Source organism: Scyliorhinus canicula, chromosome 5, assembly GCF_902713615.1.
Source record: "Scyliorhinus canicula chromosome 5, sScyCan1.1, whole genome shotgun sequence".
NCBI classification, from domain to species: Eukaryota; Metazoa; Chordata; class Chondrichthyes; order Carcharhiniformes; family Scyliorhinidae; genus Scyliorhinus; species Scyliorhinus canicula.
The window spans coordinates 226811938-226839197 of NC_052150.1; the positions used below are offsets into that span (position 1 = coordinate 226811938).

The 27260-nt window shown below is 49.0% G+C and overlaps 1 protein-coding gene across 1 annotated transcript in view; it reads left to right on the top strand.

Annotated features, from left to right (window-relative positions):
• Positions 1 to 27260, top strand: part of LOC119965712 (mucin-2-like) — a 79313-nt gene that overhangs the window by 20148 nt on the left and 31905 nt on the right. Inside the window, exon 4 of the mRNA XM_038796473.1 lies at positions 16899 to 17981. Coding sequence (XP_038652401.1) covers positions 16899 to 17981 — 1083 coding nt within the window. The remainder of the gene's footprint in view (positions 1 to 16898; positions 17982 to 27260) is intronic.

Below are 27260 nucleotides of genomic sequence, written 5' to 3' on the forward strand. Positions count from 1 at the left end.
GTTTCTTTAAATACATTAAAAACAAACGGGAGGCAAAAGTAGACATTGGGCCGCTCCAAAATGACGCTGGTAATCTAGTGATGGGAGACAAGGAAATAGCTGAGGAACTTAATAATTACTTTGCGTCAGTCTTCACAGTAGAAGACATGAGTAATATCCCAACAATTCAGGAAAGTCAGGGGGCAGAGTTGAATATGGTTGCCATCACAAAGGAGAAGGTGCTAGAGAAACTAAAAGGTCTGAAAATTGATAAATCTCCGGGCCCAGATGGACTACATCCTAGAGTTCTAAAGGAGATAGCTGAAGAAATAGTGGAGGCGTTAGTTATGATCTTTCAAAAGTCACTGGAATCAGGGAAAGTCCCAGAGGATTGGAAAATCGCTGTTGTAACCCCCCTGTTCAAGAAGGGAACAAGAAAAAAGATGGAAAATTATAGGCCAATTAGCCTAACCTCGGTTGTTGGCAAAATTCTAGAATCCATCGTTAAGGATGAGATTTCTAAATTCTTGGAAGTGCAGGGTCGGATTAGGACAAGTCAGCATGGATTTAGTAAGGGGAGGTCGTGCCTGACAAACCTGTTAGAGTTCTTTGAAGAGATAACAAATAGGTTAGACCAAGGAGAGCCAATGGATGTTATCTATCTTGACTTCCAAAAGGCCTTTGACAAGGTGCCTCACGGGAGACTGCTGAGTAAAATAAGGGCCCATGGTATTCGAGGCAAGGTACTAACATGGATTGACGATTGGCTGTCAGACAGAAGGCAGAGAGTTGGGATAAAAGGTTCTTTTTCGGAATGGCAACCGGTGACAAGTGGTGTCCCGCAGGGTTCAGTGTTGGGGCCACAGCTGTTCTCTTTATATATTAACGATCTAGATGACAGGACTGGGGGCATTCTGGCCAAGTTTGCCGATGATACAAAGATAGGTGGAGGGGCAGGTAGTATTGAGGAGGTGGGGAGGCTGCAGAAAGATTTAGACAGTTTAGGAGAATGGTCCAAGAAGTGGCTGATGAAATTCAACGTGGGCAAGTGCGAGGTCTTGCACTTTGGAAAAAAGAATAGAGGCATGGACTATTTTCTAAACGGTGACAAAATTCATAATGCTAAAGTGCAAAGGGACTTGGGAGTCCTAGTCCAGGATTCTCTAAAGGTAAACTTGCAGGTTGAGTCCGTAATTAAGAAAGCAAATGTAATGTTGTCATTTATCTCAAGAGGCTTGGAATATAAAAGCAGGGATGTACTTCTGAGGCTTTATAAAGCACTAGTTAGGCCCCATTTAGAATACTGTGAGCAATTTTGGGCCCCATACCTCAGGAAGGACATACTGGCACTGGAGCGGGTCCAGCGGAGATTCACATGGATGATCCCAGGAATGGTAGGCCTAACATACGATGAACGTCTGAGGATCGTGGGATTATATTCATTGGAGTTTAGGAGGTTGAGGGGAGATCTAATAGAAACGTACAAGATAATGAATGGCTTGGATAGGATGGACGTAGGGAAGTTGTTTCCATTAGCAGGGGAGACTAGGACGCGGGGGCACAGCCTTAGAATAAAAGGGAGTCACTTTAGAACAGAGATGAGGAGAAATTTCTTCAGCCAGAGAGTGGTAGGTCTGTGGAATTCATTGCCACAGAGGGCGGTGGAGGCCGGGACATTGAGTGTCTTTAAGACAGAAATTGATAAATTCTTGATTTCTCGAGGAATTAAGGGCTATGGGGAGAGAGCGGGTAAATGGAGTTGAAATCAACCATGATTGAATGGTGGAGTGGACTCGATGGGCCGAATGGCCTTACTTCCGCTCCTATGTCTTATGGTCTTATGGTCTTAGTACTTGAGCCCCAGCTATTCACAGTGATATCAATGATTTGGACAAGGGAACCTGTTGCTCGTTTTACTGGAGTGTATTAACACGCCTCCTTTTAAAGGCCGTGTGCTTAACACTACTATGGCTCTGTGTATGTAATTATGCTCAGGAGTCGCCAGGTGCCATATTTAGACACCTCACAAGTATATCAAGGTCAGGTTCAAAGTAATAAATCTGTACACCGATTAGTAAGTCCAAACGATTGATATTTATTATGACAAATATAATAAATACACATGCATACGCTAAAGAGACTAACTTACTTCTAATACTAAACAACTAAAATACTTATCTAGACAGGAACAGGCAAGGTCAGGGGACAAGGCCTTCGTCCCGTTCTTGGTCTGCAACTCTCAGGTACTTAAAGTTGTCAGGATCTAGCAAGGTCTGGATCACGTAGCGATCGTTGTATTGGCACTTACAGTTCGATGGCTGATGGCTCAACGGCTGGTGATGGAACTGGAGTCAGGATGCGATGTATCAGCAAAGCAGAGCCGGAGCCAAAGCAGAGAGCCGAAGCCAAACAGACCGAACCATGTGCGGGGTCTACTTTTATAGTCCCTAGAGGTCCGTGCCCCCTTGGGGCGGGCCTTTTACCTGCCATGTATCGATTGGGCCTTTTCCCAATCGATATCTTCCAAACCCCCCCAATCTGAGGGTCGTTTCTCAATGGGTGGGCTGTCCCTATGGTTCTGTGTGTTGGATACAGTGGTGCCGTTCTGTCTGGGCGTCTACTCAAAAGTATCCATTCATACTTAAATGTTTCTATTGTGTGGGGTCTGGATCTGGATCACCTCATTACTATGTAGATCTTGTTGCCATTTACACCTTTGGCTGAAACTCTGCAGCCAGAGGGTGGTGAATCTGTGGAACCTTTTGCCGCAGAAGGCTGTGGAGGCCAATTCACTGAGTGTCTTTAAGACAGAGATCGATAGGTTCTTGATTAATAAGGGGATCAGGGGTTATGGGGAAAAGGCAGGAGAATGGGGATGAGAAAATATCAGCCATGATTGAATGGTGGAGCAGACTCGATGGGCCAAGTGGCCTAATTCTGCTCCTATGTCTTATGGTCTTGTGGAGTGAGTGGGCAGAGACATGGCAGATGCAGTATAACATGGATAAATGCGAAGACATCCACTTTGGACGGAGAAACAATTGCAGAGTATTATTTAAATTGTGGTACATTGGAAAATGTTGACCTACAAAGGGACCTGGGTGTCCATGTACACCAGTCACTGAAAGCAAGCATGCAGCTACAGCAAGCAGTTCGGAAGGCAACTGGTATTCTGGCCTTCATTGCAAGAGAACTTGGAATGCAAGGATGCCTTACTGCAGCTGTACAGGGCCTTGGTGAGACCACACCTGGAGTATTATCCTTATCTAAGTCACGAGTAGGCTTCAATGAAGTTACTGTGAAAAGCCCCTAGTCGCCACATTCCGGCGCCTGTTCGGAGAGGCTGGCAAGGGAATAGAACCGTGCTGCTGGCCTGCCTTGGCCTGCTTTCAAAGCCAGCGATGTAGCCCAGTGTGCTAAACAGCCCCGGTTAAGAAAGGATATACTTGCCATAGAGAGAGTGCAACAAAGGTTGGCCAGGCTGATTCCTGGGATGGTAGGACTGTCTTTTCAGAAGAGATTGGGTCGAGTGGGCCCGTATTCACTGGAATATAGAAGAATGAGAGGGGATCTGATTGATGGAACCATCAATTCTACGGACACGTGCTTGTAGGATTAGAATAGTGGTTTTAATATACTTACAACAGAGCCAGCCTGTTAGCCATTGAACTTTCGGTGAACTGGCCGGCTGGCCCTGTGGCACGGATCTTTATACAGCAGCTCCAGGGGGAGGAGTTCTGGGCGGAGCCAAGGGGGGAGCCCAGTACAAACTCTCGAGTACTCCCGGAGCTACTCCCCCTGGTGGTCAGGTGGTGCAACTGCACTTACAATATCGGTACATATATACAATGGGAACAGAGTGACATTGGTAACTTATAACACCGTGTGAATCTCATTCACCACACTGATTACATAATATTCTGACAGGGCTGGACACACTAGATGCAAGAATGTATTTTCCTCTGGCTGGAGGGTCTAGTACAGGAGACCACAGTATCAGGGTACGGGGTCGGACATTTAGGACTGAGATGAGGAGAGGTCCTTCACTTCAGGTAGTGACCCTGTTATCACAACCCTCTGAGCTAGGGTGCGGTTAAACCCAGCCCCACTTGAGCCAGAGTCGCAACACAAGTGAAATTAGACGTTATTTTAAGTACCCAAGGACCGTGGCTGAGCCACAATGAACTGCAGCCACCAGGTTTGTAACTTTAACACAAGTAACATTTTCTTATGTACAGTATTATAATTAAACTGACGGAGAATGTAACTGACTATCTAATACCCATTTCCAAACACACAGCCCTTCCCACTCACCCCACTCGACACACACACACACACAGGCAACATCAGAGGGGAAAGTGGATTGGAAAGGGAGGCAGTGCTAACCACTGTGCCGTCCTGTCCACTCCTGAGGCTTTTCCATTTCTCATGTGTTTAATGGCAGCTTTGACTTCATCCGTGCCTGGTTAGAGTCCAAGGCCACCTTTATAGGGGAGTTGGGAGATTTCCTTGAACATTTCCTTATCTACAAGTGGATCATGGTTTAGAATTTCTTTGAAGTGTTGTCTCATAGAATTCCTACCGTGCAGAAGGAGGCCATTCGGCCCATCAAGCCTGCACTGACCCTCCGAACGAGCACCCAACCTAGGCCCAATTTCCCCACTCTCTCGGCTTAACCCCGTAACCCCACATAACCTTTGGATACAAAGGGGAAATTTAGCATGGTCAGTCCACCTAACCTGCCCATTTTTGGACTGTGGGAGGAAACCGGAGCACCCGCAGGAAACCCACGCAGACGCAGGAAGAACGTGCAAATTCCATACAGACAGTCACCCAAAGCTGGAATTGAGCCCGGGTCCCGAGCGCTGTGAGGCAACAGGGCTAATCACTGTGCAACTGTGCTGCCCATTGAAGGCTGATGTTTTCTCTGTCGCGGTCGATCCTTTGCCAGTGCTTGTGTTCGTGGATGTCTCCAGGAAGCATTGAACATTCTATTTTGGCAGAACAGTGTGTTAGTGATGACAAGCTGGTGTTTTGCGCATTTAGTGAGCAGGAGAATCCCATTGGAGTTGCAGTTCCCAACTCCTTCCCTTCCAATCGTTCCTTTCCAGAGTTGGGAGTCCTAATAGAGACCTCACCAGGGCCCCATTTAGTACTGGCTTCCACACACCAGGCCATCAGTGACCCCAGAGTGGCCGGGGTCGGGGCAGGCTGGCACCCTGACACTCCCTCTGGCACCCGGGTACCTTTACGCTGTCAGCATGAGGGCACTGCCAGGCTGGCTGGTGAACGGACATGGTGCCAGGCCGGCGGTGCCGGGGTGCCAGGTTGGCACTGCCAGTGACTGGGCTTGGGGACCCTGACCAGGTGGAGGGATGGCGAAGGTGTGATCCTGTGGGGCTTTCCTGTGCTTGGAGGAGGGATAGGGGGTGAAATAAGGAGTGGAGGTTGGGGGCTGAAATGTGGGGGGAGAGATCGGGGCTGCCAGACAAAATGTCGTCCCGATTTGAAAGGAAGATTTCCTGCTGGGCCTGCATTTAGAAAATAGTCCATGCCTCCAATCCTCCTTCCAAAGTGCATAACCTCAAACTTGTATTCCATCTGCCACTTCTTTGCCCACTCTCCTAGCCTGTCCAAATCCTTCTGCAGCCCCGCCTGCTTCCTCAATACTACCTGTCCCTCTACAGATCTTTGTATCATCTGCAAACTTAGCAACAGTGCCTTCAGTTCCTTCTTCCAGATCATTAATGTATATTGTGGAAAGTTGTGGTCCCAGCACAGACCCCTGAGGCACACCACTAGTCACCGGCTGCCATCCTGAAAAAAGCCCTTTTATCCCCACTCTCTGCCTTCTGCCAGTCAGCCAATCCTCTATCCATGCCAGGATCTTACCCTGAACACCACGGGCTCTTAACTTATTTATATTGGGCAGAGAAATGGCAAGCGCTTAGGGTGCTTGAGAGTTACGAGTTAGCTAGGAAGGCTCTAAAGAGAGAGCTAAGAAGAGCCAGGAGAGGACATGAGAAGTCTTTGGCAGGTCGGATCAAGGATAACCCGAAAGCTTTCTATAGATATGTCAGGAATAAAAGAATGACTAGGGCCAGTCAAGGACAGCAGTGGGAAGTTGGGCGTGGAGTCCGAGGAGATAGGAGAGGTGCTAAATGAGTATTTTTCATCCGTATTCACACAGGAAAAAGACAAAGTTGTCGAGGAGAATGCTGAGATACAGGCTACTAGACTAGAAGGGCTTGAGGTTCATAAGGAGGATGTTTTCGGGATTCTGGAACGTGTTAAAATAGATAAGTCCCTTGGGCCGGATGGGATTTATCCTAGGATTCTCTGGGAAGCTAGGGAGGAGATTGCTGAGCCTTTGGCTTTGATCTTTAAGTCATCTTTGTCTAAGGAATAGTGCCAGAGGACTGGAGGATAGCAAATGTTGTCCCCTTGTACAAGAAGGGGAGTAGAGACAACCCCGGTAACTATAGGCCAGTGAGCCTTAATTCTGTTGTGGGAAAAGTCTTGGAAAGGTCTATAAGAGATAGGATGTATAATCATCTGGAAAGGAATAATTTGATTAGAGATAGTCAACATGGTTTTGTGAAGGGTAGGTCGTGCCTCACAAACTTTATCGAGTTCTTTGAGAAGGTGACCAAACAGGTGGATGAGGGTAAAGTAGTTGATGTAGTGTATATGGATTTCAGTAAAGTGTTTGATAAGGCTTCCCACAGTAAGCTATTGCAGAAAATACGGAGGCATGGGATTCAGGGTGATTTAGCAGTTTGAATCAGAAATTGGCTAGCTGATGGAAGACAAAGGGTGGTGGTTGATGGGAAATGTTCAGACTGGTGTCCAGTTACTAATGGTGTACCACAAGGATCTGTTTTGGGGCCGCTGCGGATTGTCATTGTTATAAATGACCTGGAGGAGAGCGTAGAAGGATGGGTGAGTAAATTTGCAGATGACACTAAAGTCGGTGGAGTTGTGGACAGTGCAGAAGGACGTTACAAGTTACAGAGGGACATAGATAAGCTGCAGAGCTGGGCTGACAGGTGGCAAATGGAGTTTAATGCAGAAAAGTGTGAGGTGATTCATTTTGGAAAGAATAACAGGAAGACAGAGTACTGGGCTAATGGTAAGATTCTTGGTAGTGTGGACGAGCAGAGAGATCTCGGTGTCCATGACCATAGATCCCAGAAAGTTGCCACCCAGGTTGAGAGGGTTGTTAAGAAGGCGTACGATGTGTTAGCTTTTATTGGTAGAGGAATTGAGTTTCGGAGCCATGAGGTCATGTTGCAGTTGTACAAAACTCTGGTGCGGCCGCATTTGGAGTATTGCGTGCAGTTCTGGTCGCCGCATTATAGGAAGGATGTGGAAGCATTGGAAAGGATACAGAGGAGATTTATAAGGATGTTGCCTCGTATGGAGGGAAGATCTTACGAGGAAAGGCTGAAGGACTTGAGGCTGTTTTCGTTAGAGAGAAGAAGTTTAAGTGGTAATTTAATTGAGGCATACAAGATGATCAGAGGATTAGATAGGGTGGACATTGAGAGCCTTTTTCCTCAGATGGTGATGTCCAGCACGAGGGGACATAGCTTTAAATTGAGGGGAGATAGATATAGGAGAGATGTCAGAGGTAGATTCTTTATTCAGAGAGTAGTAAGGGCGTGGAATGCCCTGCCTGCAACAGTAGTGGACTCGCCAAAACTAAACGCATTCAAATGGTCATTGGATAGGCATATGGACGATAAGGGAATAGTGTAGATGGGCTTTAGAGTGGTTTCACAGGTCGGCGCAACATCGAGGGCTGAAGGGCCTGTCTGCGCTGTAATGTTCCATGTTGTATGTTCTATGTTAATCCAGGCACTCATCGCCCTCTGGGGCCGACAAGTCGGAAGGACTGTGTCCTGTAACTTCTTAATTCTGCTGCTAGACCTAAAGATACATGTCCATTAATCATCCATGGATTAAAAATAATAATGGCAAAATAAAATAAAGTGGAAATCAGGAAATAAACAGGAACGGACCCTTACAGTCATCATTAGATTTTTTTTATTGAATTCAGATTCAACCACCTGCTGTAATGGGATTGGCTCTCTGAATTGCTCGGTCCAGCAATAATGCAACAATGTCATTCCTTTCCCTAATGTCCTGTGGTGGTATGATTAGCATAGCTGCCTGCCATTGGTGCAGAACACCAGCTTTCCATTGGCCCTGGTCGGTCATGTGCCTCTCGACCGGTTGGTTGAGACCAGTCATGTGACGGCTCCCCGATTGGTCGAGAGGCTGAGTTAACCCCTCCTCCAGGGTGGGGTATAAATACCCAGTATTCCCGGCGGTCGTCCTTATACTGTAATCGACCGCAGGGCTAACATCTAGCTGATCAAAGCCATACTTTTGTCCAGCAACTCGTCTCGCGTTCAATTGATGGTACATCATGTCCTGAAATGCTTCACAGCATTGTACTGTGTACTGACTGTTGTAACATAGGAAACATTGCAGCCACGTTTTGCACCGCAAATCCCATAAACAATAATGCGATAACGGTCAGATAATCTACTTTTGCTGAATTTGTCTTAAGGACTAAATGTTGACCAACACATTAGGGGAAACTTTCCTGCTCTTTTACCTCCACACCTGAGAAAGCAGCCAGGACCTTCATTAAATGCCGAGCATGAAAGGTAGCACCTCTAGAGAGTGCAGCAGCCTCGCAATACAGGATTGGAAGGTCAGTCTTAGAATTATGTGCTCAAATCTCTGGAGTTCAACTTGAAGCCTGTGGCCGTGATTCTCCGCAACCACGCTGGGTGGGAGAATAGCGAGAGGTCCGCTCCCGCACCTCCCGCTATTCTCCCACCCCCCACAAAATGGCGTGTCCAGTTTTCCGACACGCCGCTCGGAGAAACGCAGGCCGCCGTTTTTCACGGCAGCCCGCGATTCTCCGACCCGGATGGGCCGAGTGGCCTGCTGTTCCCGACCTGTTCACGACGCCAACAACCACACCTGGTCGCTGCCGTCGTGAACATGGCGCGCCAGGTAAGTGTGGGGCCTAGGGGGGGCGGATCGGGGATCGAGCACCACGACCGTGTTCGGGAGGGGAAGGGCCCACGGTCGGTGCCCACCGATCGTCGGGCCGGCGTCTCAAGGGGACGCACTCTTTCCCCTTCGCCGCCCCGCAAGATCAAGCCGCCACGTCTTGCGGGGTGACTGAGGGGAAAGACGGCAACCGCGCATACGCGGGTTTGAGCTGTCCAACCCACGCATGCGCGGCTGATGTCATTAGGCTCCGCCGCGGTGTCATTCTTGGCGCGCCGGGCCTTGAAGCCAGGGACCAGGCCCGGCGGCCGAGTTTCCCGGTACGGCCCTCCTATCCCCCCGGGTAGGGGAGAATAGGGGGCCGGGAGAGGCTTCCGACGCCGTAGTGAACCTCTCCAGGTTTCACAACGGCGTCGGGCCTTGCCGAGAATTCTGCCCATAACCTTTCCAGGGCAGAGATGCAAGGCAACCCATTGAATCATGAATGATTTCTAATTGCTTGGAAGTGTTTTCTTGTCAGTGATAAATACTGGCAATGGGAGAGTACTACACAACATCCTTCATCATTTTATGTCTTCTTTCTTAGTGTCACAAGTAGGCTTACATTAACACCAATGAAGTTACTGTGAAAATCCCCTAGTCGCCACACTCGGGCGCTTGTTCGGGTACACAGAGGGAGAATTCCTCCCACAAGCACGTCTTTCAGGGCTTGTGGAAGGAAACCGGAACACCCGGAGGAAACCTACGCAGACACGGGGAGACTCCATCTTTAGATAACCTGACATAAGTCCCTTTCATGGAAATGTGTGCACCTCAGGCAAGGTTGGCAGGTGAGGCCTGCCCCTAATCGCCCTTGTGAACGTGGCGGTGATGAGTCGTCATCTTTAACTGCGGCAGTCCATGTGGTGTGGGCACACCCGCAATGCTGTGAGGATGTCAATTCCAGATTTTTGACCCAGCAACAGTGAGGGAATGCTGATTTAGCTGGAAGTCGGAATAGAATCTGATTTAATGGGTTTATTAAGGACACAGGGAGTCCATACCAAGTAAAAGAAAGAACACTGATTTACTTGCGATTATGATATATACACTTCAAAGAACAAAAGAATAAAGAACAGTACAGCACAGGAACAGGCCCTTCAGCCCTCCAAGCCTGCGCCGATCATGATGCCCGTCTAAACTAAATCCTTCTGCACTTCCGGGGTCCGTAACCCTCTATTCCCATCCTTTTCATCTATTCGTCAAGATGCCCCGTAAACATCGCTATTGTATCTGCTACCAGCACCTCCTCCGGCAGTGAGTTCCAGGCACCCACTACTCTCTGTGTAAATAACTTGCCTCGTACATCTCCTCTAAACTGTGTAAAAAACTTTCCCCGCACCTTAAACCTATGCCCCCTAGTAATTGACTTTGCCACCCTGGCAACAATTCTCTGACTATTCACTCTGTCTATGCTCCTCGTAATTTTGTAAACCTCTATCAGGTCATCCCTCAACCTCCGTCGTTCCAGTGAGAACAAACCGAGTTTATTCAACCGCTCTCCATACCAGGCAACATCCTGGTAAATCTCTTCTGCACCCTCTCTAAAGCCTCCACATCCTTCTGGTAGTGTGGCGACCAGAATTGAACACGATACTCCAAGTGTGGCCTAACTAAGGTTCTATACAGCTGCAACATGATTTGCCAATTTTTATACTCAATGCCATGGCCAATGAAGGCAAGCATGCCGTATGCCTTCTTGACTATCTTTTCCACCTGTGTTGCCCCTTTCAGTAACTGTGGACCTGTACACCTAGATCTCTCTGCCTGTCAATATGCCTGAGAGTTCTGCCATTTACTGTATATGTTCCAGCTGTATTAGATCTTCCAAAATACATTACTTCCCATTTGTTCAGATTAAACTCCGTCTGCCATTTTTCCGCACAAGTCTCCAACCTATCTATGTCCTGCTGTATCCTCTGACGTCCTCTTCATTATCCGCAACTCCAACTTTATGTCATCCTCAAAGTTACTAATCAGACCAGCTATATTTTCCTCCAAATCGTTTATGTGTACTACAAACAGCAGAGGCCTCAGCACAGATCCCTGTGGAACACCATTTGTCACAATCTTCCATTCAGAAAAACACCCTTAGAACATAGAACACAGAACAGTACAGCACAGAACAGGCCCTTCGGCCCTCAATGTTGTGCCGAGCCATGAACACCCTACTCAAACCCATGTATCCACCCTATACCCGTAACTCAACAACCCCCCCCCCCCTAACCTTACTTTTATTAGGACACTACGGGCAATTTAGCATGGCCAATCCACCTAACCCGCACATCTTTGGACTGTGGGAGGAAACCGGAGCACCCGGAGGAAACCCACGCACACAGGGGGAGGACGTGCAGACTCCACACAGACAGTGACCCAGCCGGGAATCGAACCTGGGACCCTGGAGCTGTGAAGCATTTATGCTAACCACCATGCTACCCTGCTGCCCCTTCTACTGCTACCCTTTGCTTTCTGTGACCTAGCCAGTTCTGTATTATCCATCTTGCCAGCTTACCTCTGATCCTCTGTGACTTCACCTTTTGTACCAGTTTTACTGCCGTCCATGCAAAAACCTCCACCCCCCTTCCTTCAACAATCATCTTCGTCACTTCCTCCAAAACCCCGACCAAGTTAGTGAGACATGACTTCCCCTCCACAAAACCATGCTGCCTATCGCCAATAAGCCCATTTCTTTCCAAATGGAAGTAAAAATCATAAGACCATAAGATATAGGAGCAGAATTAGGCCAGTTGACCCATCGAGTCTGCTCCGCCATTCAATCATGGCTGATATTTTCTCATCCTCATTCTCCTGCCTTCTCCCCATAACGCCTGATCAAGAACTTATTGATCAAGAACCTATCTATCTCTGTCTTAAAGACACTCAGTGATTTGGCCTCCACAGCCTTCTGCGGCAAAGAGTTCCACAGATTCACCACCCTCTGGTTGCAGAAATTCCTGCTCATCTATGTTTTAAAGGATCGTCAGGAATGTCTCCGATCGGCTGCAGGACATACTGAAGGAGGAGGGTGAACAGCCAGTTGTCGTGGTGCATATAGGCACCAACGATATAGGTAAAAAAAGGGATGAGGTCCTACAATCAGAATTTAGGGAGTTAGGAGATAAGTTAAAAAGTAGGACCTCAAAGGTAGTAATCTCAGGATTGCTACCAGTGCCATGAGACAGTCAGAGTAGAAATTCAAGAATAGTCAGAATGAATACGTGGCTTGAGAGATGGTGCAGGAGGGAGGGGTTCAGATTTTTGGGACATTGGAACCGGTTCTGGGGGCGGTGGGACCATTACAAACCGGATGGTCTACACCTGGGCAGGACTGGAACCAATGTCCTAGGGGGTGCTTTTGCTAACATTGTTGGGGAGGTTTTAAACTAATGTGGCAGGGGGGTGGGAACCAGATTAGGAAGTTAGAGGTCAGTAAAGAAGCAGCAACTAAAGCCAGTAAGGTACGAGACAATACACTCATTGTGACTAAGGGGAAGAGTAGACAGGGAAGAGATGATGAACGCAAAGGGACAGGTGGTCTGAGGTGCATTTGTTTTAATGCGAGAAGTGTAGCAGGTAAGGCAGATGAATTTAGGGCTTGGATCAGTACCTGGGAATATTGGTATTACTGAGACTTGGTTGAGGGAAGGGCAGGACTGGCAACTGAATATCCCAGGGTATAGATGCTTCAGGAGGGATAGAGAGGGAGGTAGAAGGGGTGGAGGAGTGGCATTACTCGTCAGAGATGATATCACAGCTGTGATTAAGGAGGGCACGATGGAGGATTCGAGCACTGAGGCAATATGGGTAGAGCTAAGAAATAGGAAGGGTGCAGTAACATTGTTGGGACTTTACTACAGGCCTCCCATAAGCGAGCGTGAAGTAGAGGTAAAAATATGCAGACAGATTATAGAAAAATGTAGGAGCAATAGGGTGGTCGTGATGGGAGATTTTAACTTCCCCAACATTGAGTGGGATTCGTGTAGTGTTGGAGGCGTAGATGGAGCAGAGTTTGTAAGGAGATTCCAGGAGAGTTTTTTAGAGCAGTATGTAAATAGACCAACTCGGGAAGGGGCCATACTGGACCTGGTATTGGGGAATGATCCCAGCCAGGTGGTTGATGTTTCAGTCGGTGATTACTTTGGGAATAGCGATCACAATTCCGTAAGTTTTAGAATACTCATGGACAAGGACAGGAGGGGTCCGAAAGGAAGAATGCTAAATTGGGGAAAGGCAGAGTATAACAAAACTCGGCAGGAGCTAGGGAATGTGGATTGGGAGCAGCTGTTTAAGGGTAAATCCACATTTGAAATGTGGGAGTCTTTTAAGGAAAGGTTGATTAGAGTGCAGGACAGACATGTTCCTGTGAAAATGAGGGATAGAAATGGCAAGATTAGGGAACCATGGATGACGGGTGAAATTGTGAGACTAGCTAAGATGAAAAAGGAAGCATACATTAGATCGAGGCAACTCAAAACTGATGAAGCTTTGGAGGAATATCGGGAAAGTAGGACGAATCTCAAACGCGCAATAAAGAGGGCTAAAAGGGGTCATGAAATATCTTTGGCTAACAGGGTTAAGGAAAATCCCAAAGCATTTTATTCGTATGTAAGGAGCAAGAGGGTAACTAGAGAAAGGATGGGCCCACTTAAAGACAAAAGAGGGAATTTATGTGTGGACTCAAAGGAAATGGGTGAGATTCTTAATGAGTACTTTGCATTGGTTTCCACAAAGGAGAGGGACAAGACGGATGTTGAGGCTAGGGATGGATGTTTAAATACTCTCGGTCAAGTTGTCAAATGGAAGGGGGAAGTTTTGGGTATTCTAAAAGACATTAAGGTGGACAAGTCCCCAGGACCGGATGGGATCTATCCCAGGTTACTGAGGGAAGCGAGGGTCGAAATAGCTGGGGCCTTAACAGATATCTTTGTAGCATCCTTGAGCATGGGTGAGGTCCCGGAGTACTGGAGAATTGCTAATGTTGTCCCTTTGTTTAAGAAGGGTAGCAGGGATAATCCAGGGAATTATAGACCTGTGAGCTTGACGTCAGTGGTAGGCAAACTGTTGGAGAAGATACTGAGGGATAGGATCTATTCACTTCTGGAAGAAAATAGACTTATCAGTGATAGGCAGCATGGTTTTGTGCAGGGAAGGTCATGACTTACAAACCTAATAGAATTCTTTGAGGAAGTGACAAAGTTGATTGATGAGGGAAGGGCTGTAGATGTCATATACATGGACTTTAGTAAGGCGTTTGATAAGGTTTCCCATGGCAGGTTGATGGAAAAAGTGAAGTCGTATGGGGTTCAGGGTGTACAAGCTAGATGGATAAAGAACTGGCTGGGCAACAGGAGACAGAGAGTAGTGGTGGAAGGGAGTGTCTCAAAATGGAGAAGGGTGACTAGTGGTGTTCCACAGGGATCCGTGCTCGGACCACTGTTGTTTGTGATATACATAAATGACCTGGAGGAAGGTATAGGTGGTCTGATTAGCAAGTTTTCAGATGATACTAAGATTGGTGGAGTTGCAGATAGCGAGGAGGACTGTCAGAGAATACAACAAAATACAGATAGATTGGAGAGTTGGGCAGAGAAATGGCAGATGGAGTTCAATCCAGGCAAATGCGAGGTGATGCATTTTGGAAGATCAAATACAAGAGCGGACTATATGGTCAATGGAAGGGTCCTGGGGAAAATTGATATACAGAGAGATCTGGGAGTTCAGGTCCATTGTACCCTGAAGGTGGCAACGCAGGTTGATAGAGTGGTCAAGAAGGCATACAGCATGCTTGCCTTCATCGGACAGGGTATTGAGTACAAGAGTTGGCAGGTCATGTTACAGTTGTATAGGACTTTGGTTAGGCCACATTTGGAATACTGCAGTTCTGGTCGCCACATTACCAGAAGGATGTGGATGCTTTAGAGAGGGTGCAGAGGAGGTTCACCAGGATGTTGCCTGGTATGGAGGGTGCTAGCTATGAAGAAAGGTTGAGTAGATTAGGATTGTTTTTGTTGGAAAGACGGAGGTTGAGGGGGGACCTGATTGAGGTCTACAAAATTATGAGATGTATGGACAGGGTGGATAGCAACAAGCTTTTCCCAAGAGTGGAGGTGTCAGTTACAAGGGGTCACAATTTCAAGGTGAGAGGGGGAATGTTTAAGGGAGATGTGTGTGGAAAGTTTTTTATGCAGAGGGTGGTGGGTGCCTGGAACGCTTTGCCAGCGGAGGTGGTAGAGGCGGGCACGATAGCATCATTTAAGATGCATCTAGACAGATATATGAATGGGCGGGAACAGAGGGAAGTAGACCTGGAAAATAGGAGACAGGTTTAGATAAAGGATCTGGATCGGCGCAGGCTGGGAGGGCCGAAGGGCCTGTTCCTGTACTGTAATTTTCTTTGTTCTTTGTTCTTTTGCCCCTTTAGTCTGAGATGGTGTCCTCGGCTTCTAGCTTTTCCTACCAGTGGAAACATCCTCTCCATGTCCACTCTATCCAGGCCTCGCAGTATCCTGTAAGTTTTAATAAGATCCCCTCTCATCCTTCTAAACTCCAACGAGTACAGACACAGAGTCCTCAACCGTTCCTCATACAACAGGTTCTTCATTCCAGGTTCTTCATTCTTGGACCCTTTCCAAGGCCAGCACATCCTTCCTTAGATATGGGGTCCAAAACTGCTCACAGTACTCCAAATGGGGTCTGACCAGAGCCTTATACAGCCTCAGAAGTACATCCCTGGTCTTGTATTCTAGCCCTCTTGACATGAATGCTAACATTGCATTTGCCTTCTTAACTGCCGACTGAACTTGTACGTTAACATTAATAGAATTGTGAATAAGGACTCCCAAGTCCCTTTGCAGTTCTGATTTCCAAAGCATTTCCCATTTAGAAAATAGTCTATGCATAAATTCCTCTTTCTAAAGTGCATAACATCACACTTTTCCACATTGTCACCAGGGGCTGGTTTAGCACACTGGGCTAAATTGCTGGCTTTGAAAGCAGACCAAGGCAGGCCAGCAGCACGGTTCAATTCCCGTACCAGCCTCCCCGAACAGGTGCCGGAATGTGGCGGCTAGGGGCTTTCCACAGTAACTTCATTGAAGCCTACTCGTGACAATAAGCGATTTTCATTTCATTCATTTGCCACTTCACTGCCCACTGGTGTCTTCCACCGTGGTCTCTTGCTGATCGATGCCTTACTGGTTGTCCGTTTAATCATTACTAAATAGAGCAGCCCCGCCCCACAGCGGGAGAGCTCGTACTCTGCAAGAACCACTGGGAAGGCAATCATTCCCACCCGGTAAGTCCCATGCGGGATACTACAGTGGGAACTTTCAGGTGGTGGTGACGTTCCCATGTGCCTGCTTCCCTCGTCTTCTAGTTAGTAGAGGTCGTAGGTTGGGAAACTGCTGACAGGGCAGGCATTGGCCAGTTGCCACAGTTCATCTTGCTCAAGATATATACTACGTTACTGTGCATTGGTTACACTGGGGTGACGATCAGGCAGGCTGCTTGTCCTGGTTGATGTCAAGCTTCTTGAGTTTTGTTGGACCTCTTGTCATCTAGCCAAGTGCAGAGTGTTCCTCCACACTCCTGACTTGTGCCTTGTAGATGGTGTGCCTTGTAGATGGTGGACATGATTTGGGATGTCAGGAGGGGAGTTACCCCCTGCAGTATTCCCAGCTTCTGATATCTTATGGCAACAGTATTTGAATCATTGCTTTAGTTCAGTTTCGGCTCAGTGGTAACCACCTGGGTGTTGATGGTGGAGGATTCAACCATGAGAATGTTGCTGAATGTCAAAGGCATGACCCGCCTTCTGTATTTTCTAACACTATATAATTCTCTTGTAGGGACTGTCTCCTTCTGCACAGGGAGACCAGATGGAGTCCATGAAGATCCACAGGACAACATCAGTTATTATTTCTGCTCATCTGGCCAAACACGTCACGTTCCTTGTGGACCAAATTTAGTCTTCAACCCAGCAATTGTTGCATGTGTGTATCCAATATTGATACCAACTACAATGGAGGTCCCAACAACATTAGTGACAACAACAACAACAAAGGAGATCCCAACAACATTGGAGACAACAACAACAACAACGGAAACAACAACAACAACAACGGAGATCCCAACAACATTGGAGACAACAACAACAACAACAGAAACAACAACAACAACGGAGATCCCAACAACATTGGAGACAACAACAACAGAGATCCCAACAACAACAATGGAGACAACAACAACAATGGAGACAACAACAACAACAACGGAGAGCCCAACAACAACAATGGAGACAACAACAACAATGGAGACAACAACAACAACAACGGAGATCCCAACAACAACAGAGATTCCAACAACAATGGAGACAACAACAACTGAGATCCCAACAACAACAGAGAGCCCAACAACAACAACAGAGAGCCCAACAACAACAACAACAACGGAGATCCCAACAACAACTGAGATCCCAACAACAACAACAACAACAATGGAGACAACAACAACAACAGAGATCCCAACAACAGAGAGCCCAACAACAACAACAACAACAACGGAGATCCCAACAACAACAGAGAGCCCAACAACAACAACAACGGAGATCCCAACAACAGAGATCCCAACAACAACAATGGAGACAACAACAACAACAACGGAGATCCCAACAACAGAGATCCCAACAACAACAATGGAGACAACAACAACAACAACGGAGATCCCAACAACAACAACAACAACGGAGATCCCAACAACAACAGAGAGCCCAACAACAACAATGGAGACAACAACAACAACAACGGAGATCCCAACAACATTGGAGACAACAACAACAACAAAGGTGATCCCAACAACAATAAAGATGACCCCTTCCAAAGCAAAGGAAACCACCATAGCGATAAAGACGTCAACAATAGCCGTCACTCCAGGTAAGAAGCGAAAGAAGCTTAGTGATGAATTTATGTTGAGAATATTGCTCTATTTTCTCAGAAGGAAATGCACAATTTATCACATGGGAGTAAATCACTGGACAGCTTGAAATCCTACTGATAGAAATAAGTTCATTCATAGATTCATGCAAAGTAAAGTATTTAAATAAAAACAGAAAGTACAAAGAACATTTCAGCAGGTCTGTGGAGGGAGAAACAAAGTTAACATTCAACGTCCAAATAATCCTTCTTCAGAGCTACAGAGAGGGAAAAACGGGATGGGTTTTATATTATTGAAGTGGAGCAAAATGGGATCAGTGATGGGTTTGAGCGAGGAGAGATTGCAACAAAAGTGTTTAGGTCACGAGACAGAGGAAGTATTAATGATAGTGTGAAGAACTAAAGAAGGTGCTGATAGTGGCGTAAAGGGAAGATAGCAGAATGTTTTACCGAGAGAACTATAAGCCAGTGCTCAGTGAAAGCAAAATTAAACAACAAGTGACAGATGGCCACGTGTGGGTTGTACTGGGACAAAATACGAGGTTTTCTTAACTAAATAAAGGGTCAAGATGGAGGAGAAAGCTCGCAATCTAAAGTTGTTCAACTCAGTTTTGATTCGAGAAGGCAGTAACCTGTCTAATCGGAAGATGGGCTGTTGCCCTTCCAGGTTGCTTTGGGCTTCAAAGATTTCTGGGGCAGTTGGACTGGTTCTGGGGTTTGTGGGACCGGTACAAACTGGACAGGTTACACCTAGGCAGGACTTAGACCGATGTCCTAAGGGGAGTAGTTGCTGGAGTGGTTGGGGAGCATTTAAACTAAAATGGCAGGGAGGCGGGAACCTATGCAAGGAGTCAAAGGAGGGGGGAACAAGGGCAAAACCAATAGACAAAAAGGAGAATAAGTAAAGTGATAGGCAGACAAATCAAGGGCCATATTCAAACAGTGAAAAATAGTGGGAACCAGGCAAGAGACACTAAAAAGACAAGCCTTTAAAGATCTTATGAGGGAAGGCTGAGGGACTTGAGGCTGTTTTCGTTAGAGAGAAGAAGGTTAAGAGGTGATTTAATTGAGGCATACAAGATAAGGGGCAGCACGGTAGCATTGTGGAGAGCACAATCGCTTCACAGCTCCAGTGTCCCAGGTTCGATTCCCGGCTTGGGTCACTGTCTGTGCGGAGTCTGCACATCCTCCCCGTGTCTGCGTGGGTTTCCTCCGGGTACTCCGGTTTCATCCCACAGTCCAAAGATGTGCAGGTTAGGTGGATTGGCCGTGATAAATTGCCCTTAGTGTCTAAAATTGCCCTTAGTGTTGGGTGGGGTTACTGGGTTATGGGGTTATGGGGATAGGATGGAGGTGTTGACCGTGGTTAGGGTGCTCTTGCCAAGAGCCGGTGCAGAGTCGATGGGCCGAGTGGCCTCCTTCTGCACTGTAAATTCTATGAAATGATCAGAGGATTACATAGGGCGGACATTGAGAGCCTTTTTCCTCGGATGGTGATGTTCAGCCCGAGGGGGACATAGCTTTAAATTGAGGGGAGATAGATATAGGACAGATGTCAGAAGTAGGTTCTTTACTCAGAGAGTAGTAAGGGGTGGAATGCCCTGCCTGCAACAGTAGTGGACTCGCCAACACTAAGGGCATTTAAATGGTCATTGGATAGGCATATGGACGATAAGGGAATAGTGTAGATGGGCTTTAGAGGGGTTTCACAGGTCGGCGCAACATCGAGGGTCGAAGGGCCTGTACTGCGCTGTAATGTTCTATGTTTAGGCTTTGTTCTTTAATGCGCGGAGCATTCACAATAAAGTGGATGAAGTAATCATGCAAATAGATGTAGATAGGTATGATCTGGTTAGGATTAAGAAGATATGGCTGCAGGGTGACCAGGGATGAGAATTGCACATTCTGGGGTATTCAGTCTTTAGGAAGGACAGACAAAAAGGAAAAGATGGCAGGGTTGCATCGCAGGTTAAAGAGGAGATTAACGTAAGAGGGAGGAAATATATTAGCTCCGTCAATGTGGAATCTGTGTTGGTAGAGCTGAGAAACACCAAGGGCAAAAAACGTTAGTGGGGGTCGTATATAGGTTCCCAAATTGTAGTGGTGATGTTGGAAATGGCATTAAACAGGAAATTCGAGATGCATGCAATAAGGGAGCATCTGTAATTATAGGTGATTTTAATCTGCATATAGATTGGGCAAATCAAATTGGCAGGTAGGATCAAGGAAAACCCAAAAGCTTTCTATAGGTATGTCAGGAATAAAAGAATGACTAGGGTAAGAGTAGGGCCAGTCAAGGACAGTGGTGGGAAGTTGTGTGTGGAGGCTGAGGAGATAAGCGAGATACTAAATGAATACTTTTCGTCAGTATTCACTCAAGAAAAAGATAATATTGTGGAGGAGAATGCTGAGACCCAGGCTATTAGAATAGATGGCATTGAGGTGCGTAGGGAAGAAGTGTTGGCAATTCTGGACAAGGTGAAAATAGATAAGTCCCCGGGGCCGGATGGGATTTATCCTAGGATTCTCTGGGAAGCCAGGGAAGAGATTGTTGAGCCTTTGGCTTTGATTTTTAGGTCATCATTGGCTACAGGAATAGTGCCAGAGGACTGGAGGATAGCAAATGTGGTCCCTTTGTTCAAGAAGGGGAGTAGAGATAACCCCGGTAACTATAGGCCGGTGAGCCTAACGTCTGTGGTGGGTAAAGTCTTGGAGAGGATTATAAAAGATACGATTTATAATCATCTAGATAGGAATAATATGATTAGGGATAGTCAGCATGGTTTTGTGAAGGGTAGGTCATGCCTCACAAACCTTATCGAGTTCTTTGAGAAGGTGACTGAACAGGTAGACGAGGGTAGAGCAGTTGATGTGGTGTATATGGATTTCAGTAAAGCGTTTGATAAGGTTCCCCACGGTCGGCTATTGCAGAAAATACGGAGGCTGGGGATTGAGGGTGATTTAGAGATGTGGATCAGAAATTGGCTAGTTGAAAGAAGACAGAGAGTGGTAGTTGATGGGAAATGTTCAGAATGGAGTTCAGTTACGAGTGGCGTACCACAAGGATCTGTTCTGGGGCCGTTGCTGTTTGTCATTTTTATAAATGACCTAGAGGAGGGAGCAGAAGGATGGGTGAGTAAATTTGCAGACGACACTAAAGTCGGTGGAGTTGTAGACAGTGCGGAAGGATGTTGCAGGTTACAGAGGGACATAGATAAGCTGCAGACCTGGGCTGAGAGGTGGCAAATGGAGTTTAATGTGGAGAAGTGTGAGGTGATTCACTTTGGAAAGAATAACAGGAATGCGGAATATTTGGCTAATGGTAAAATTCTTGGTAGTGTGGATGAGCAGAGGGATCTCGGTGTCCATGTACATAGATCCCTGAAAGTTGCCACCCAGGTTGATAGGGTTGTGAAGAAGGCCTATGGTGTGTTGGCCTTTATTGGTAGAGGGATTGAGTTCCGGAGCCATGAGGTCATGTTGCAGTTGTACAAAACTCTAGTACGGCCGCATTTGGAGTATTGCGTACAGTTCTGGTCGCCTCATTATAGGAAGGACGTGGAAGCTTTGGAACGGGTGCAGAGGAGATTTACCAGGATGTTGCCTGGTATGGAGGGAAAATCTTATGAGGAAAGGCTGATGGACTTGAGGTTGTTTTCGTTAGAGAGAAGGTTAAGAGGTGACTTAATAGAGGCATACAAAATGATCAGAGGGTTAGATAGGGTGGACAGCGAGAGCCTTCTCCCGCGGATGGAGGTGGCTAGCACGAGGGGACATAGCCTTAAATTGAGGGGTAATAGATATAGGACAGAGGTCAGAGGTGGGTTTTTTACGCAAAGAGTGGTGAGGCCGTGGAATGCCCTACCTGCAACAGTAGTGAACTCGCCAACATTGAGGGCATTTAAAAATTAATTGGATAAGCATATGGATGATAAGGGCATAGTGTAGGTTAGATGGCCTTTAGTTTTTTTTCCATGTCGGTGCAACATCGAGGGCCGAAGGGCCTGTACTGCGCTGTATCGTTCTATAGGTCACAATGCTCTAGAGAAGGAATTCCTGGAATGTATAAGGTATGGTTTTCTGAACCGCCAATCCCAGACTGGGTATTGTGTAATGAGAAAAAAATAATTGCAATCTAGTTGTATGAGACCCCTTGGGGATGAGCGATCATAATATGCTGGGTTCTTCAAGATGGAGGGTGACGTAGTTGATTCTGACACTCGAGTCCTGAATCTAAATAAAGGAAACTACGATGATATGAGGCACGAGTTGGCCATGATGGATTGGGAAACGTTACTTAAAGGGATGTCAGTGGATAGGCAATGGCAGGTATTCAAGGAGTGCATGGGTGAATTGCATGTGTTTATTCCTATCTGGCGCAAAAGTAAAACAGGAAAGGTGGCCAATTTGCCTGCTTCTTCATTGCATCAAATATTATCTCTAATTTCCCTTGTATGCCATGGATTGGCCACCTTTCCCGTTTTACTTTCAACAAAATATTATTTTTGCGCAACAGGGACAAACATGCAAAATCAAATTGATAAGAATATTTTCTATTTCTTGGGTGTATGCATTTATTATAATTTTAACATCTCTTATTCAACAAATACCTTATTTTGTCATTTTTAATGTGAGGGGCGATGCTGCTTCTATTGTTCATAGTCCTCTAATATGAGGAGTGCTGCACATCTCACTCTCTCTCACACATGTACATACTCACACTCCTATCTCCTGGGGAATGAGCCAGACCAGGGGATTGATGTTTCAGTGGGGGAGCATTTTGGGCTGAGCAACCATAATTCCATAAGATTTCGGGTAGTCATGGAGAAGGACAAGAGTAGCCCGGGGGTGAGGGTGCTTAATTGGGCCGGGGCCAATGACATCCAAATTAGCCAGGAACTGGGGAATGTGGATCGGGAGCGGCTATTTGAGAATATAGAACATACAGTGCAGAAGAACATAGAACATAGAGAAATACAGCACAGAACAGGCCCTTCGGCCCACGATGTTGTGCCGATCTTTTGTCCTAGGTTAATTATAGATCATAGAATTTTGGACACTAAGGGCAATTTATCATGGCCAATCCACCCAACCTGCACATCTTTGGACAGTGGGAGGAAACCAGAGCACCCGGAGGAAACCCACGCACACACGGGGAGGATGTGCAGACTCCTCTGTAGTCCTCTGATCATTTCATAGAATTTACAGTGCAGAAGGAGGCCACTCGGCCCATCGAGTCTGCACCGGCTCTTGGCAAGAGCACCCTAACCACGGTCAACACCTCCATCCTATCCCCATAACCCCATAACCCAGTAACCCCACCCAACAATAAGGGCAATTTTGGACACTAAGGGCAATTTATCACGGCCAATCCACCTAACCTGCACATCTTTGGACTGTGGGAGGAATCCGGAGCACCCGGAGGAAACCCACGCACACACGGGGTGGATGTGCAGACTCCGCCCAGACAGGGATCCAAGCCGGAATCGAACCTGGGACCCTGGAGCTGTGAAGCAATTGTGCTATCCACAATGCTACCGTGCTGCCCTTAAGAACAAATTAATCTACACTCCATTATTCTACCATAATCCATGTAACTATCCAATAGCCGCTTGAAGGTCCCTAAGGTTTCCGACTCAACTATTTCCATAGGCAGTGCATTCCATGCGCCCACTACCCTCTGGGTAAAGAACCTGCCTCTGACATCCCCCCTATATATTCCACCATTCACCTTAAATTTACGTTCCCTTGTAATGGTTTGTTCCACCCTGGGAAAAAGTCTCTGACTGTCTACTCTATCCACTCCCCTGATCATCTTATAAACCTCTATCAAGTCGCCCCTCATCCTTCTCCGTTCTAATGAGAAAAGGTCTAGCACCCTCAACCTTTCCTCGTAAGACCTACTCTCCATTCCAGGCAACATCCTGGTAAATCTCCTTTGCACCTTTTCCAAAGCTTCCACATCCTTCCTAAAATGAGGTGACCAGAACTGCACACAGTACTCCAAATGTGACCTTACCAAGGTTTCGTACAGCTGCATCATCACCTCACGGCTCTTAAATTCAATCCCTCTGCTAATGAACGCTAGCACACCATAGGCCTTCTTCATAGCTTTATCCACTTGAGTGGCAACTTTCAAAGATCTATGAACATAGACCCCAAAATCTCTCTTCTCCTCTACATTGCCAAGAACCCTACCGTTAACCCTGTATTCCGCATTCATATTTGTCCTTCCAAAATGGACAACCTCACACTTGTCAGGGTTAAACTCCATCTGCCACTTCTCAGTCCAGCTCTGCATCCTATCTATGTCTCTTTACAGCCGACAACAGCTCTCCTCACTATCCACAACTCCACCAATCTTCGTATCATCTGCAAATTTACTGACCCACCCTTCAACTCCCTCATCCAAGTCATTAATGAAAATCACAAACAGCAGAGGACCCAGAACTGATTCCTGCGGTACGCCACTGGTAACTGGGCTCCAGGCTGAATATTTGCCATCCACCACCACTCTCTGTCTTCTATCAGTTAGCCAGTTCGTTATTGAACTGGCCAAATTTCCCACTATCCCATGCCTCCTTACTTTCTGCATAAGCCTACCATGGGGAACCTTATCAAATGTCTTACTAAAATCCATGTACACTACATCCACTGCTTTACCTTCATCCACATGCTTGCATTGATGCTCTCACCTCTCTCTCACTCACACACTCATGTATCTCTGTCAAACACACACTACTCACACTCTCCCTATCTCTCATACACGCAGGCACGCATCTCTCTCCGTTCCTCCGGGTACCTTCCTATCCTGCCCGGCCTCCCCTCTCACTCAGCCTGCCCTCCTGCTCACCCTCCCCCTCCCAGCCTCCTCTCCCCCCCAGCCTCCGCTCCCCCCAGCCTCTGCTCCCCCCCAGCCTCCGCTCCCACCCAGCCTCCGCTCCCCCCCAGCCTCCGCTCCCACCCAGCCTCCGCTCCCCCCAGCCTCCGCTCCCACCCAGCCTCCGCTCCCAGCCAGCCTCCGCTCCCACCCAGCCTCCGCTCCCACCCAGCCTCCGCTCCCACCCAGCCTCCGCTCCCACCCAGCCTCCGCTCCCACCCAGCCTCCGCTCCCACCCAGCCTCCGCTCCCCCCCAGCCTCTGCTCCCACCCAGCCTCCGCTCCCACCCAGCCTCTGCTCCCACCCAGCCTCCGCTCCCACCCAGCCTCCGCTCCCAGCCAGCCTCCGCTCCCACCCAGCCTCCGCTCCCACCCTGCCTCCACACCCCCCCCAGCCTCCGCTCCCACCCAGCCTCCGCTCCCCCCAGCCCACGCTCCCACCCAGCCCCACCCAGCCTCCACTCCCACCCAGCCCCACCCAGCCCCCGCTCCAAGCCAGCCTCCGCTCCCTCCCAGCCTCCGCTCCCTCCCAGCCTCCGCTCCCTCCCAGCCTCCGCTCCCTCCCAGCCTCCGCTCCCACCCAGCCTCCGCTCCCACCCAGCCTCCTCCCACCCAGCCCCACCCAGCCTCCGCTCCCCCCCAGCCTCCGCTCCCACCCAGCCTCCTCCCACCCAGCCCCACCCAGCCCCCGCTCCCCACCCAGCCCCACCCAGCCCCTGCTCCCCCACCCAGCCCCACCCAGCCCCCGCTCCCCCACCCAGCCTCACCCAGCCCCCGCTCCCCCCCACCCAGCCTCCGCTCCCCCCCCACCCAGCCTCCGCTCCCCCCCACCCAGCCCCCGCTCCCACCCCCCCCCCAGCCCCCGCTCCCACCCCCCCCCAGCCCCCGCTCCCACCCCCCCTAGCCCCCGCTCCCACCCCCCCCAGCCCCCGCTCCCACCCCCCCAGCCCCCGCTCCCACCCCCCCCCAGCCCCTGCTCCCACCCCCCAGCCCCCGCTCCCACCCCCCCAGCCCCCGCTCCCACCCCCCCCAGCCCCGCTCCCACCCCCCCCCAGCCCCCGCTCCCACCCAGCCTCCGCTCCCCCCCCAGCCTCCGCTCCCCCCCCAACCTCCGCTCCCCCCCCAGCCTCCGCTCCCCCCAGCCTCCGCTCCCCCCCAGCCTCCGCTCCCCCCCAGCCTCCGCTCCCCCCCAGCCTCTGCTCCCCCCAGCCTCCGCTCCCCCCAGCCTCCGCTCCCCCCAGCCTCCGCTCCCACCCAGCCTCCGCTCCCACCCCAGCCCCCGCTCCCACCCCAGCCACCGCTCCCACCCCAGCCACCGCTCCCACCCCAGCCCCCGCTCACTCCCAGCCCCCGCTCACTCCCAGTCTCCACCCCCACCCAGCCTCCGCTCCCCCCCCCAGCCTCCGCACCCCCCCCCCAGCCTCCACTCCCACCCAGCCTCTGCTCCCCCCCAGCTTCCGCTCCCACTCAGCCTCCACCCCCACCCAGCCTCTGCTCCCACCCAGCCTCCACTCCCACCTGCTTCGAAGATCTCTCTCCATGGTTTTCTCTGCACTTGCTACCCTTTGCTCAACTGCCCACTATCCATCACTCACCCCACTTTACACTTTGCCATCGGCTCCACCCTCCATCACCTGTTGAAAATGAAATGAAAAATGAAAATCGCTTATTGTCACAAGTAGGATTCAAATGAAGTTACTGTGAAAAGCCCCTAGTCGCCACATTCCAGCGCCTGTTCAGGAAGGCTGTTACGGGAATTGAACCGTGCTGCTGGCCTGCTTGGTCTGCTTTAAAAGCCAGCGATTTAGCCCAGTGAGCTAAACCAGCTGTTCCACTCTCAGCCATCCACTCTGCCATCTCTCTGCCGTCCACTCTACTGTTTACTGCTTGCTCCTCTGCCGGCTCCACCATCAACACAATCGCCTGCCCTAGCGTACGCTGGGCCTTCACTCCCCCTGCTGCCTCTGCTCCACCACTGGGCCTTCACTCCCCCTACTGCCTCTGCTCCATCGCTGGGCCTTCACTCCCCCTACTGCCTCTGCTCCACCACTGGGCCTTCACTCCCCCTACTGCCTCTGCTCCATCGCTGGGCCTTCACTCCCCCTACTGCCTCTGCTCCACCACTGGGCCTTCACTCCCCCTACTGCCTCTGCTCCATCGCTGGGCCTTCACTCCCCCTACTGCCTCTGCTCCACCGCTGGGCCTTCACTCCCCCTGCTGCCTCTGCTCCACCACTGGGCCTTCACTCCCCCTACTGCCTCTGCTCCATCGCTGGGCCTTCACTCCCCCTACTGCCTCTGCTCCACCGCTGGGCCTTCACTCCCACTGCTGCCTCTGTATGGCCGATGGGCCTTCACTCCCCCTGCTGCCTCTGCTCCACCGCTGGGCCTTCACTCCCCC